This window comes from Saccopteryx bilineata, chromosome 2 (assembly GCF_036850765.1).
Source record: "Saccopteryx bilineata isolate mSacBil1 chromosome 2, mSacBil1_pri_phased_curated, whole genome shotgun sequence".
Taxonomy (NCBI): Eukaryota; Metazoa; Chordata; class Mammalia; order Chiroptera; family Emballonuridae; genus Saccopteryx; species Saccopteryx bilineata.
This window is the reverse complement of record NC_089491.1, coordinates 81836515-81850362: the sequence shown is the minus strand read 5'-3', so window position 1 is coordinate 81850362 and position 13848 is coordinate 81836515. Positions and strand designations below refer to the sequence as shown.

General features: G+C 39.3%; 1 protein-coding gene across 2 annotated transcripts in view; it reads left to right on the top strand.

Moving 5' to 3' along the window:
* Positions 1–13204, top strand: part of MLLT3 (MLLT3 super elongation complex subunit) — a 302003-nt gene extending 288799 nt beyond the window's left edge. For both annotated transcript variants that reach the window (XM_066257342.1, XM_066257343.1), the window contains exons 9-11: positions 3154–3225; positions 4327–4398; positions 11862–13204. In XM_066257342.1, coding sequence (XP_066113439.1) covers positions 3154–3225; positions 4327–4398; positions 11862–11993 — 276 coding nt within the window. In that variant the 3' untranslated portion in view covers positions 11994–13204. The remainder of the gene's footprint in view (positions 1–3153; positions 3226–4326; positions 4399–11861) is intronic.
* The last annotated feature ends 644 nt before the right edge of the window (positions 13205–13848 follow it).

Here is a 13848-nt window from a genome sequence, read left to right as displayed (position 1 = left end):
ATAAATTTCACTCTGGAATGTAATTTTAGCCTTATGTTTAAATATCGGTGTGTGGTTAACTGAAGTTTCACCTCAAATAAAATAGATGAAAACATACTGGGAAGGCCTAACTGAAATAGGAAGACTGAGTTCCCTTCTTTCAGACCCCTTGGCTGTTGTCTGTCGGTGAGTCGATAATGCTGTCTCAAGATTCTGTAAATTACCAAACAAAGCTGAGTTTTCCTTCCCCTTTCTCAAATCTTCCAGGTACTAGGGAAGAGGGAAAGTGTTAATTGAGTGAAATGTTTTCTAACTATTGAAAAAAAAGGGGGGAACAGAGAGACAGCCACATGTCAACAAAGCAAGTAATTAACCAGAGTATTGTTAGGAGCAACTAGTGATCATTAACATGAATGCCCTATCAGTAGAGTATCCTTCTGCTGAATAATTGAGTTGTCAGTCCTCACAAAGGGATACAGAAAAACAATAATCTTGAAATTTTAATTTTCAGGCTATACCTGTAGATTAAGGATAGAAGTGCAACTAAACACAGTTCTATTTTCAGAGACTGCCCTGTGTATCAGAGACGCATCTCTGCAGTCTGGGTGGCTGTCTCCCTCAGTACCTAAAACTTGATAAGGAATAATAGTGAGTGATGTGCTATTTTAACCAGATTTTTTTTTTTTACTTCAAACCTTCCTTATGCAAATTTCAAACAAAATCAAAATTCCAGATCCTTTTTGGATGAAACTGTGGATGGGCAAGAGGAGAGAGGGCCCTAAAGGAAGGAAGTGATCCATTGGACCTGAGTTAATATTCAGAATATCATAAATCACCTATCAGCCTGCAAGGCACCTTGAATGAAATTAAAGTCTATCCAGTTAAACTGGTTTGAAATAAGCCTGTGGAAGACAAGGTGCTGCACTTTTATATTCTGGAGTCGTTTCCTCAAAGATAAGAAATGATCATAAATAAAACAATTGTCTACAGCATTGCTCAGCTCTCTCAGAATGAGGTTTTGACAAAGCTGTTTATTTTGGAGCAGGGAGAGATCAAAGGAGGAAGATTAACTGAGCCCTCTCTGGGCAGCCACTCAGTAACTTGAGGCGGATCACTGACACCCAGAGCTTTTGTTCCGGCCACTGAAGCCTCAGAAGAAAGAAACTAGGATTTCAATGTAGTTTGGCCTTCTGTGCTGTAGCACTTAGGGAATGCGGAGGGTGGGACTTAAGCTTCTCACAATGTCCTGTCAGTTTTCTGCCTTAAAGAGAAGGTGGTAGAACTCTCTAAGCCTCGTTAGCCAAGTTCCATTGCAAATACAGTATCGAGTTTCTCAGTCACTTTGACTCCTGTAGTGCAATAACTTGGGGGTGGAGAGGGGGTGGGTGGGCAGGGTGGAATATGGGAATAAAACTCAGTTTTCTAATGCACAAGGCAAGCCAGCAGGCACTGTTTCTTTCTCTGTCCTGAAATCTCAGCAGATTGTCTCTGTTTTGCCCAGCCTCGTGTCTGAGTTGGGAAGGAGTGCCATCTACTGACCTACTTACTCCTTGGTCTCTGAGCCTGGAGTTTTCCCTTGAGGTCTCATTTCCAACAACAATAAAGAGAAGGAAATTCTGAATGTAGTGGAGTGTTTGGTTTTCTTTACAGTGGACCATATTTAAAAAAAAATCATTGCCTTGCTTCTGCTACTAAGTAATTTCCTTGTATTGCCAAGTTATTTTAAATTACCTGGTCAAACTGGTCATCTGATTATCTTCATGTTAAAAATGAAAAAAAGGTAATTTTTAGAAAAGACTGTTAGAAGCTCACTTCTTACCTGTGCATTATTCTAAATTCAAAGGAAAATAAACTTTTGTAGAAGTATAAATATTTGTTCTTTGCTAAAATGTCATGGTCCTGTCTTCAAAAGGTAAAATGTTTAGTAGTATAAAATTTTACAGCTAAATGGGGGGATCTGGCATTCCTCTCATTTTATCTAATTTTTTTGAGGCCCCAAAATATTAAATGATAAGGCTAGGACCTTAATTCAGGTTTCTGAGCCCAATGAGGGCTCTTTCCACTACAAATTAAAAGTAGACTTATTTTAAAAGTCTTTGTTATAGAATATGATAGACCTTTGAACAGAATTGTGATGTGTGTGTGTGTGTGTGTTAGTGTAGAGAATGGATAAAGAGAAGAGCAGTTAGGAATATGAGACTGATTTATTTTGCATTTTACTTTTTAATATTAGTTTCAAATTATAAGAACTCACTTGAAAATGAGGTTATAATGAAAAAGACAAATTACTTTACTTTTTATGTTTATATGCATTTGTAAATACTCAAAAATAAGTTCTGTGGTTTTTAAGCCATTTTAAGCCAGGGCAATTTAAAAATATTTTTCTCATAATCTTCAATTTTTCAGATTCTAATAAGTCAACTCTATTTATTAAATAATAACTTGCTTTTTTATTTTATTAATTAGAAACCTAGCTCTCCAAGGAAGCTTCTAAACAGTATGCAAAACTGCCGTTCATAACCTGAGCTGTAATGAGTCAGATGGAAGGAGAGGCACCTGGTGTTTTATCATGGGGAAAGACATTATTTCCTGAAACACAATAATCCTGGCTTTTTCTTCCTTGAGTTGGAGGATCCAGGTTGGGAACAAGCAGTGTCACTGATGGTGGCCCTCTTTATTTCCAAAGCTGCATTAAGTTAGTGGATATGAGTAATTTTTAGAATCTGAAAGTCAGGTACTAAAAAAAGCATTTGAAATTTTGTTTTCTCATCTCTAGCATACTGAGCACTGGTAGTCATGCTGAAACAGCAGAATGAATACGAAAAAATTCTTGCCAGAGGGAACTATAATCCGGTATAAGTCAGCTGCTGTACATATGTGTGAGAGTGTTGTCACAAAGAAGCCCTAGCCTTGGAAGCTTAGATCAATTTTCTTATCATCAACTTAAAAAAAAAAAAAAATCTGTTGCCCTGACTCAGCATTTTAGATAGAACTGATTTACTTTCCAAGAAAAAGTAAGATTAGAAGAGAAGAAGTGTACAAAGGAGATACACTATTTGGAGAATGATGTTATTGTATGACATTTCATCCATAAGTGACTTTGTTTAGGTGGCTGATTAAGCTAAGAAGTGCTTGAAATCAAATTTAACAGTGTTCTTTCTCTTGGATCCTTAGATTCTTGAAGTGAAAAGTCCAATAAAGCAAAGCAAATCAGATAAGCAAATAAAGAATGGTGAATGTGACAAGGTAGGTTTCCAGTCCACAACCCTGAGTGCTGCAGAACTGACAGGTCCTCTGTTTCTTTGTGTCTCCCTTGATCATCCTTGCTGGTTTTCCTTTCACTGACTTCATCAATGCCCGAGAGTAGTTCATTTTCCAGGTCTTCCTTATAGCTCCAGTATTAAGCTTGGCCTTATGCTACCATTTGCCCTGATGCCTACATTGCCCAGGGATTTCAGGCACACTGAATTGGGAGGTAAGAAAGCTGTGGTGGAGTTAGAGGGTGAAAGAATCTCATGTAACATATCTCATAGGACATCTTATCCTAGCGCAGTGTGCTTTCCCCAAGTGTGCATCCTGCATCTGAAATCTGACTGCAAGGCCTATTAGAGATTCATCTCCTGGGGTGGGCTGGGTCCTAACGTGTTTTGCAGGGTCAGGACAGGCCTGGCTAGTGCTTCACAGACCTTTCCTTTCCCTTCATTGCAAATGGTGGTAGAAACACACATGCAGCTATGCTAACTGAGCATATGGAAGGAGAGGTCGCTTTTGCCCTTTCAAGGGCACTCTTAACAAACCACGTATTAATTTAGACAAAAATGTCTATTTATTGTAAGATATCCTTCTGTTCTTTCATTTGCTATTCACTAGCAACGTTAGATCACCAGAAAGCCTTTTTTATTTTTATTTTAAGCATTTGCCCTGACATAATCGGTAATCTGCCTGGATACTTTCACGTTCAAATTTGGACTTTTTCTCTTAGTTGAAAAGCTTCTCAGATAGAAGAATTTAAAAAAAATGAAAGTAGACTGATAACTCACAAGTCATCCCTGAGTTGCCCTTCTGTCTGCAGAGCAATTGTTGGGACTAGATGAGGCTGTTCACTTGAATCTTGTTGTGAGAAAGTAAGTGTGAGACTTGCTCCTTTCTAAAAAGCTGGTTCAAAAAAAGTAATAGTTGGCCAAGGGAATCTTGGTCTTCAAAGGCCTTGGGCGCCGAATCCATACAACCTGGGTGAGGGTAGAATGAAGAACCTTCAGTCACTGCCGGTATATCCTGATGTATTTATTATCTTTTTGAACTGCTTCCTAACATGTTTGTTCTTTGGGGACTACTCTTCTCTTTCAGGCATACCTAGATGAACTGGTAGAGCTGCACAGAAGGTTAATGACGTTGAGGGAAAGACACATTCTGCAGCAGGTGAGAAATGCTTTTTAGCACAACCATTTCCAGAAGTTTCAAGGCCTAGTTTGGGCTGGAGTAGGGTGATAGCACTTGGAGGCCGTGCCAGCCTCACACAGTCAGAATTGGGCTGATGCTGCCTGCAGGGGTACAGTTGATCCTTGAGCAACATGGGTTTGAATTTCACCTGTTCATACAGTCGGCCCTTGGTATCAACCAGCTGTGGATCAAAAACAGTATTTTCCATCTGCAGCTGGGAATCTGTGTATCCAGAAGGCCAACAGTGTGTGTTGTTTTACACCATTTTATGTAAGTGACCTAAGGATCTGAGGATTTGAGTATTCCCGGGGAATACTGGAACCAAAATCCTGCAGATACCGAGGGACTATAGTTAAGTTTTTCAGGGAGTCCAAAGTTATGTGGGGATATTCAGCTGTGTGGGGCAGGATGCACCCCTAACCCCTGCGCTGTTCAAGGGTTTAGGGGTTCTATCCCACCCTCTTTAGGGAGGGTGCTCACTTCCGAGGCTACCCTGACGTCTGCTTTGGAGCTCTGCGGTGGCTGTCTCCCTTCCCTGGTGCTGTGGGCAGTGAAGACTGGGCGTTTGTGGAGGTGATGGTGCTGGAATGTGCTGATCACTTGGCTAGCTGATGCTGTGAGGTGGGCTGAAGGAGGAATAGTAGGAATGCAGAAACCTCTGGAGCCAGGCTTCTGGTTTCATGGGAAAACAGTGATAAGGATTTCAGTCAAGTGTTGTAAACATTTGTGATTCAATTTAGTAACCTTTTGCCAGTCCTGTTCTAAGGAAAATAAATATTTCCCTCATTTCTCTTATCTTGTACAACATACATTCTATTATTATGAACTCAACTGTGGAATACTTGTAGAGTGGGGAAACTTCTATTAGTACAATTTGATGTTTTGAGAAGATAAGCAGGGTGGTTTTTAGTTATCATGCAGTTATGTGTGTCCATTGCATTAACAGTGGCTATTGATAAAATATTTTTTCTTTAACACTCAAAGAGAAGGTTGTGTTCTGAATTCCAGAGTGGGTTTGGAGATTATTTCACTGTTTAGTTTTTTTTATCACTTTCAAATGACTTGAAATTAGTACTTAATCTACCCCAGCTGTGTGTGTTTGTGTGCATGTACGTCTGTGTGTGTGTTTTAAACATTTAATGGCTGATAGTAACATTTATATTCTATGTACATTTTTGCTTAAATCTATAAATACACACTTTCAGACTTGGCAAGTTTCCTGATTGGTCTGATAAACTTTTTAACCCTTCTAGAGTTTCATATTTGAACAAAAGACTACAGACCTATGCTACTTAATTGGATATAGGTTGCTTTTCCTTCTAAGTGAGTATGGGTAGGGGAGCAGGATTAGAACTGAAAATCATTCGCCTGCCATTTGCCAGTTAGTTGGAGCTAACTGACTGAATGGTGATGGTTACTCGATTAGCTCATTTCTCCATCTCTTCCCAAATACCAGCTCTAAACCACTGTGGAGCAGTTGTCCAACAAAGCTATTAATGTACAAGCTGGGCCCAAATAGTGAGTCTTGCAAGAGACAGAGACAGATGTTTGGACAGGGTTGGGGACATCTTTGCAAAGGCAGCCTTGCCAGCAAAGTCGAGAAGATTAGGCCGTTGGGCATAGTATTACCTTAGAGTGTCATTGGTATTCCCAATTTCACATTTTCCTTTATTTTGACCTTTGAAAGAATTCTGACGGAAGATGGCTTACTTGAGACTTCCCTCGAAGTGGATTATTTTAGTGTTCTAGAGGGAGAGAGTGATCTCTATGAATTTTTAACCTGGCATAAAGGCACTCAAGGGTGCACAGCGTTTCACCCTAATTGCATTCCCAGGCTGCTTGAAAGCTCTCTGTCTTTGGCCTTTTGCCTTGCAATGCAGCTGAGGCTTGTGATTATGATACCATGATGCATGTCCTGTCACGGTTTACTGCTTAATTAATTCCTATTGTAAAATTTAGCACTATGGCGAACTAATGTTACTCCCTACCTTGAGAGCTGCTCAGATTGAATATGCTTTTGGAATGCATTCCAAATTTTATGAATTCGCTGCCATGCAGACCTGACACCTGCGACTGAATTTCTAGTGAGCCCAGGATCACATCCTAGGCCTTTTCCTATTAAATGCATTGAATCCACTCTGACACTTTTATTTGGCTCACAGGAGGTGATTAATATCGTTGCCTTAATCTGGGGGCATGAAGTACTGGTGCCCAACAGCTAGTTTAATGAATAGACATTGCATCAAGATAGCCTGTGGGTTTTTTTGTTTGTTTTTATTTGGGGGGGGTTGGTAATTTTCTGAAGTGAGAAGCGGGAGGCAGAAAGACGGACTCCCACATGCGCCCAACTGGGATCCACCCAGTAAGCCCACCAGGGGGCAATGCTCCATTGCAACCAGAGCCATTCTAGTGCCTGAGATGGAGGCCACGGAGCCATCCTCAGCGCCCGGGCCAACTTTGCTCCAATGGAGCCTTGGCTGCAGGAGGAGAAGAGAGAGAGAGAAAGGAGAAGGGGAGTGATGAAGAAGCAGATGGGCACTTCCCCTGTGTGCCCTGGCCGGGAATCAAACCTGGGACTTCACCACGCCAGGCTGATGCTCTACCACTGAGCTAACCAGCCAGGGCCAATAGCCTGTGTTCTTAAACTACTTTTCCATGAGGAAAAAATACAGTACAATGAATACAGTGAAATGCAGAGATGTCAGTTACAGGACTGACTGATAATTCTTTAAACCAAATGTTCTATATTTATTTGGAAAGGGAGATTGAGCACTTTTTAACTCCTCCTCAGCAAATCAGCTTGAGTCTGGATTTGCATCCTACTTAGGAGGAAAAAAAGCTCAGAGGAAAACCAGGGCTTCCTTAGAAGACAGTTTAGCAATTTAGGTAACAGCTATTATATTTTATAATTATCTTCAGGGATATGGGGAATGAGTAGGGTATCAGAGTATTTCTTCTAACATCATGGAGACCCTTCTCTGTGAAATGCTCTGCTGAAAATGATTTTTCTCCATCCTGGGAAATTGCCTGTCATGTTTTAGAATCCCCTGTAGACTGGAGGTTGACAGTCTGCCTCTTAACCCAAAGCAGGGTACCCATCTCAGGGCAAGCCAGTACTACCTAGCCTACTGCCATGGTCATTCTACAAGAGGACCTAATTTATCCCAGCCCTGACTCCACCCAAGGCAAATGCCATTAAAGCAAAGCTTGTTGGCTATTTCCCATTCAGTCAAAAGACTGTTTTTGTAGGAAGACCCTGGTTTTAAAAATATATAATCAGACTAAAAATAATGCTTCTACTTTTTTATTATTAAAAACCAGGGATGGAGACAGGAGTCACCAATTTAACAAGTGAATCTTCCCTGTTTAAAAAAAAAAAAAAAGGAAGAAACAGCCTGCATGGTACCCCTTAAAAGGCTGACATAGCAGGCAATAATCACCAGGGTTTTCACAACAACTATCATCTGAAGAATGAGTTAAGCAGTTCACATTCCTTTTCCACTTCCCTACACACCCCGAGCCCTTGCCTGATTATCCTTATCTGCGCTCACTTGCTCTTTATTATTATTATTATTTTAAAGAGGCATTTATTATTGCAGTATGATGCAGGGTACTGACACTGAGGTAGGGCCACCCTGCATCAGCAGAGTGGTATCCTTTGGGGGACTAACTTTTGGGGTGTTTTTAGGCTTTGTCTTCTGTCATTGGAGTAAAGCATTTATTTTAATGCTGTTTCTGATGTTTTATCAGGGTTTCAGGAAAGGAGCCCACGTTTATTTTTCTTTATGAAGTTTTGACTTAATTGAGGACGTGGGTACATGCTCTAATGATCCACATCATTAATGCCGTTCCCTTTGGCAAACAGTTCCAAACTCCCTAACTGCTGCCACTGCTTGTGCTTTTAGGCTGTCTCTGCATCTGCCTTGATGTAGTCTTACAGGCCCCCGTAAAAATGCGGGGCTCCTCTAGTGAGATGGAGCAGCTCCCCTTTATGTCTTTGTGTGTCTGTGGCTGCAGGCAGGGTGGGACGTGCTGGGTGTGGGGCAGCAGGAGGACCGTGGTGGAAGCCCTGGGAACCACGATGCTACAGAGCTTGTAAGATGACTTAGCTGAATTTCCTAGTGGGCAAATATGTTTATTTGCTTTAAAATCAAGTGGATTTTTCTAAAAGGTATTTTTCTCTATTTCTACTTATGAAATAGTTAGTGAGCAGCGACATTGAGCCACAGAAAGCTATTTTCTTAAAAGGGTGGGGTGCCTGTCATTTTTAAGGAAAAATGTGGGGCTGGACTTCCTTAACCCACACATTGTAATTTTAGTTTGTCATTTCAACTGATTTCCTTCACCTACTGTTCTCCCTGCTGTCTTCCCTTCCCCCTGCAAACTTTTCTTATAAGTATGTAAAAAAAAATCCACGTAGGTGTTTTCTGAATTTTAGCTTCTGGCCTTTTCCCTGCTTCGTTTGCTTTGGTGCTGATGAACTGGCTTATAGTCAATGAGGGGAGGAGGAGAAGCACTGTGTCTGGTCGTTCATGTGCTGTGCGGTTACATCCCAGGTAATTACGGATAAGTTCATCTTTATATGGCATCAGAATCATGTTGCCCTGGGCTGTGTACCACTTTACAGTTTGTAGAGAAGCTTTGTAATATCTTATTTCCTATATCCTATTTGATCCTCTGCACACCCCTGTGTGATCAGTTGGCATTTCCTTTATTTTATAGGTTAGGAAACTGAGATTCAGAGGTCATAACCTGTCTAATGCCATTCAAATAGAGAGCAGGGACAGAACTCAATAAGCCAAATTCAGGACTCTCTATTCTGAATGCTTGTCACTGACCTGCTTGCCTGCTAGTTGGGTAGACAAGTCACACTCGGGAGTAATTGTGATTTGCCTCCATTGTATCCTTTGAAAGACTATTCGTTTCTATCCAGAAAGAGCTCCCTCAAGGGAATATTTGTGTCTATCCTGAAGTTTACACATATTCAATAGTTCTATAGTATTTCTATACAATAGAGCAAAAAAGATAATTTACTCTGGAAAGAACTCTTAAATAAATCGATGTTAAATATATATAATATTTGATTACCTTGAGAGGTTTGTTTGTGTGGACAGAGCTGGCTGTGTGTCTCTGTATGTATGTAGATGTGTGTGTGACCTATCCAACACTCTATAACTATTAACTAATAAAAAAAATGAGGGTATTTTTTAGATCTTTAGGGGTTAATAACGAGATCTTGCTTGATAAATTCTTATGTGAATGTAGTAATTTAACCATTGGGAATACCCCATTTAATAGTCTCTTGATGCATGTAATAGAACTCTAGGACTAGTGGTTTAAGCAAATAAGGCTCCCTCTTCACCCTTTGTACCCCCCTTAATAACAGCTCTGGAGGTACGTAATTTATGATCAATGTGATGGCTTGAAATATGCCATCTTTCACATCATGCATTTATCCTCTCAAGGGTTAGATAGCCCCTGCACTGTCAGGATGGCGTCATCATTCCTGACAGGAAGAGGGACAGAGGGCAGGAGGCCCATGCCCATTGTCCATATGCTTTGCTAAAATTTTTCTGAATGCCAAGTGATTTCTGAAAAATAAATTGTAAGTAGCGGTATCTTCAAAGTGCTGCATGTGGGGTGGGGGTGGGGAGCAAGTATTATAGCTGGGTGTGTTGCCACTCCTAGAAAATCAAGCTTCTGTTAGTAAAGAAAAAAGAACAAATGGATATCAGGTCGGCAGTTTGCTGTGTGTGTCATGGTTTTGCAATGGGAACAACTTGTTTTATTATTAAACCAATAGGTACATCTGTAAAAAAAATAAAATAAAATAGTTTCAGAGATTGAATAAAGCAGTAACAGCTAAGTCTACAGTTGTGTAACAATTGGATGAAGCTCAATATGTCTTTTATGCTTCTGTGGAAGTCAAAGATATCCGGAATGGGGAGCACATTTTTTGTTGAGAACCACTGACCCATACGGAATAGTTCACAAATTTACTATTTTTTTAGAGAAAATTAATTTTAAGAAAAGGTCAAAAGTTTTTACTGTTTTCATCCTGAAATTAGATAATTGAAAGTGTCTTTGAATAAGTAGGTTATATAATTAAAATTATTCTTTTTAAAAAATATTATTGAACCAAAGTGAATCATAAGTGATAGAAAGGGAGTAATAGAGACAAGTAAAAATAAGTGGAAGAGTTTGCCAATTTTTTTCTCTGCATAAGTATTTCATCTTTTATCCGGGCGCTGATTTTCCTCTCACCCCCAGAAAAGCTTACTAGTATTAACTCCTTCCATCCCGTTTTACCCCCAGCAAACATACTTAAACCCCACACTACCTAGGCACATCATTATTTTCTAATCAAATTGTTAGTAAAATTATTAGTAAAAGGTTCTCTTAAACCAGTAACCAACATCATAGTTAATGTTGAACCTTAGACATGATCTCCTGAAAGCCAGGGCAAGACAACCACATCTCTGTCACTACTTTTGTTTATCTTATTTCTAAAAACTCGAGCCAATGCAATAGGAAATGAGGTGTAACTCCTCCAAGTGGCAGACAAAGGCATCCTTTTATTTTCTAGTTAATACTTATCACCATCCAGTACTCAAGGGAACAAACTAAACATGACTATAGGTAATAAATGTAGATTTTTATTTGTTTTCTGTTCAAGTATAACAAAGTATATGGCTATGTGAATCTTAACGAAGGGAATGCATCTTTTATAACCAGCACCAAACCAAACAACAAGACAGTTCCAGAAGGCTACCTCCAGCCCCTTGCCAATCACTCACTACCCATGATGTTCAGGGGGTAGAATTGTGGATGAGTTTAATTTTTTCTTTGTAAGTCTTTGTATTTTTTAAAAGTTCAATAATGTAAGAAAGAAAACTGTTCATTATTATATATACTTCTCACAAAAAATTAGGAGATATTTTATAGCTTCATATTTATTTTGAAATATTCCCTAGTATTTCTGAGCAGTGTATGTGTGGATGTATGTGTGTGCTTTGTGTATACATTTTTTTATAAGGAGTTTTGTCATTTCTAGGCTGGAATTTCCATACATCTATTGGGTATAGGCACTGTCCATTGAGTCAATAACTAATATTAAAGGGGTCAAGACATATTATCTCCCCCATAACAACCCACTCCTACTCCCACCCCTATTGTAAAATAGTCTGTTAATGACTTGAAAACACGAATCACTTTTAAAGGATATGAATGATGAAAACAGGTAATCTGTTCTCATTCAGAATTTCAAACGGTGAATATTCCTTTAGCTTATAAAATTGGCTAAGAGACACTTTGGTGCCATTCATGGCATAGAACCTTCTTACTTTATATGTCACATGTTCCATATTTGACTGCCTTCGTCTCTCTCTCTCTCTCTCTCTTTGCTTTTTGATGCCCAAATTTTCTCTTCTTTATTCTTTTAGATTGTGAACCTTATAGAAGAAACTGGACACTTTCATATTACAAACACAACATTTGATTTTGACCTTTGCTCGCTGGATAAAACCACAGTCCGTAAACTACAGAGTTACCTGGAAACATCTGGAACATCCTGAGGATACAACAACTGGATGCATCAAAAACTATTGTTTGGTGGTTTTGTTTTTTTTTTGGTTGTGATTTTTTTGTTTTGTTTTGTTTATAAGGAAACACTCAGAATGATGCAACCAAAAGGGAAAAAATAAAAATCAAACAATCTTCAGCTTTATTTTTCTTTAAAGCCAGTCATCATCTCTTGATAAAGGAGAGGTTACGCAAACAGCCTCAGCGGACCACTCTTCTCTCCAAGGAAACCCCCGGGAAGAGTTTGCCTGGATAGCCTTGAAAACAAACAAATCAAATACAACACAAGAAAACTTAAAGAATGTGTATGGTATCATGTATCTCTCTCTGTGGTGGTTCATTCCACAGGATGAATGCATATTCAACACACTGCCTTATTACATAACTGATCTATTTATTATCGCATACAGATACCCTAAAGTCGTTGAGGGGATGATGCCACAAGACATTATAAGTACTTGGTCCCGTGGATGCTCTTTCAATGCAGCGCCCTTGCCATCCCAAGCCCAGTGACCTTACTTGTATACCGTGCCACTCTCCACCAACGTTGTCCAACTCCTTTAACTCGTTGCAGTCTGTATTTTCCACCTTTTGTTTTCCCAGTTCCAGGACACAAATGATCAACTGGGGGGACCAGATAACCACCCTGATTTTTCTTCTTTGTGGTTGTTTTCCTGAAAGTTGGGGCCTAGTCCTTGGCTGTATCCATATAATGATCTTGGACCATGGTAGAAAAAGCACCAAATAGGATCATGACTTGCTGTCTAGCCTTAGTCAATCAACCTGTAGAACTTTTAAACAGAGTGTACATGTGCGCGTCCTGCATCCAGCATTGTTGAGCTGTCCTCAACATCCTTGTGTCTGTTTTACTGTTATAATATTAGGTAAATATGGAAGTAAAGGCATTCCACAGGATCATCATTTTTTACAAAAAGGAATTCTGGTTCTGTTTTCTAAAGAAATGTAGAAATTCTTAATTTGGATCTATTTATTAGTAAGAGTTTCAGCTTTCTTCAGCTGCCAGTGTGTTATCCATCGTTACCATAAATCTTGGAATAAGAGATTTTTGTTTGTTCATATATGATCCCCTTAGACTCTTTTTATATTTGAAAAATTAAAATCTTTCTTTGGGGGAAATTCTTGGTTATTCTGCTGTAACAGATTATGTATTAACGTGTAGATTCAGTGGTTCGATACCTGTTTAGTCACTTGCTTATGTTTGCAGAAGGATTTCTTGTATTGGTGAAAATAAAGATGGTTGGGGAGGGGGGATATTTTTGTTCTTGATGTACCCTGTTTTGAAACTAGAAATCTGTCCTGTGGCATGCAAAAGAAAGCAAATTATTTTTAAAGAAAAAAACAAAAAACAAACCAAAGTACTTTTGGTGTCATTATTCCACCTTCTTCGTAAATGGAGAAATGCAAAGTGAGAACAGCCCGTCTTGCAGGTTTTGCTAGGAACTCAACCGAAAAGAAAAGAAATGAAGAAATACTTCTGGATCCCAAGGTTCGTTTACTGGATCAGCCTTAGGAAAGTCTCTATGTGTGCTAACAGACCAGTGTCTCCCTTGTTTATTTCCATGCCAGATGCTGTCTTTTCACACAGAGATTAACTAGTGTCTGTACCGAAAATGGTCTTTCCAGACCCATTCTTTTGGGCAGTAATGTAAATGTAGATTGATAATGGAGTTATTTCTGCATTTTAAAAGGGGATTTTTTTTTACTTTGTTTCTATCCAAAGACACTATTTTTTCCTTTATAAAGTAATATAGCCACACTTCTTGTAAACTACTTCTCTGAGGCATCCTCCCTGAAGACAAGTGTATGTTTTCAATAATGTTTGATTTT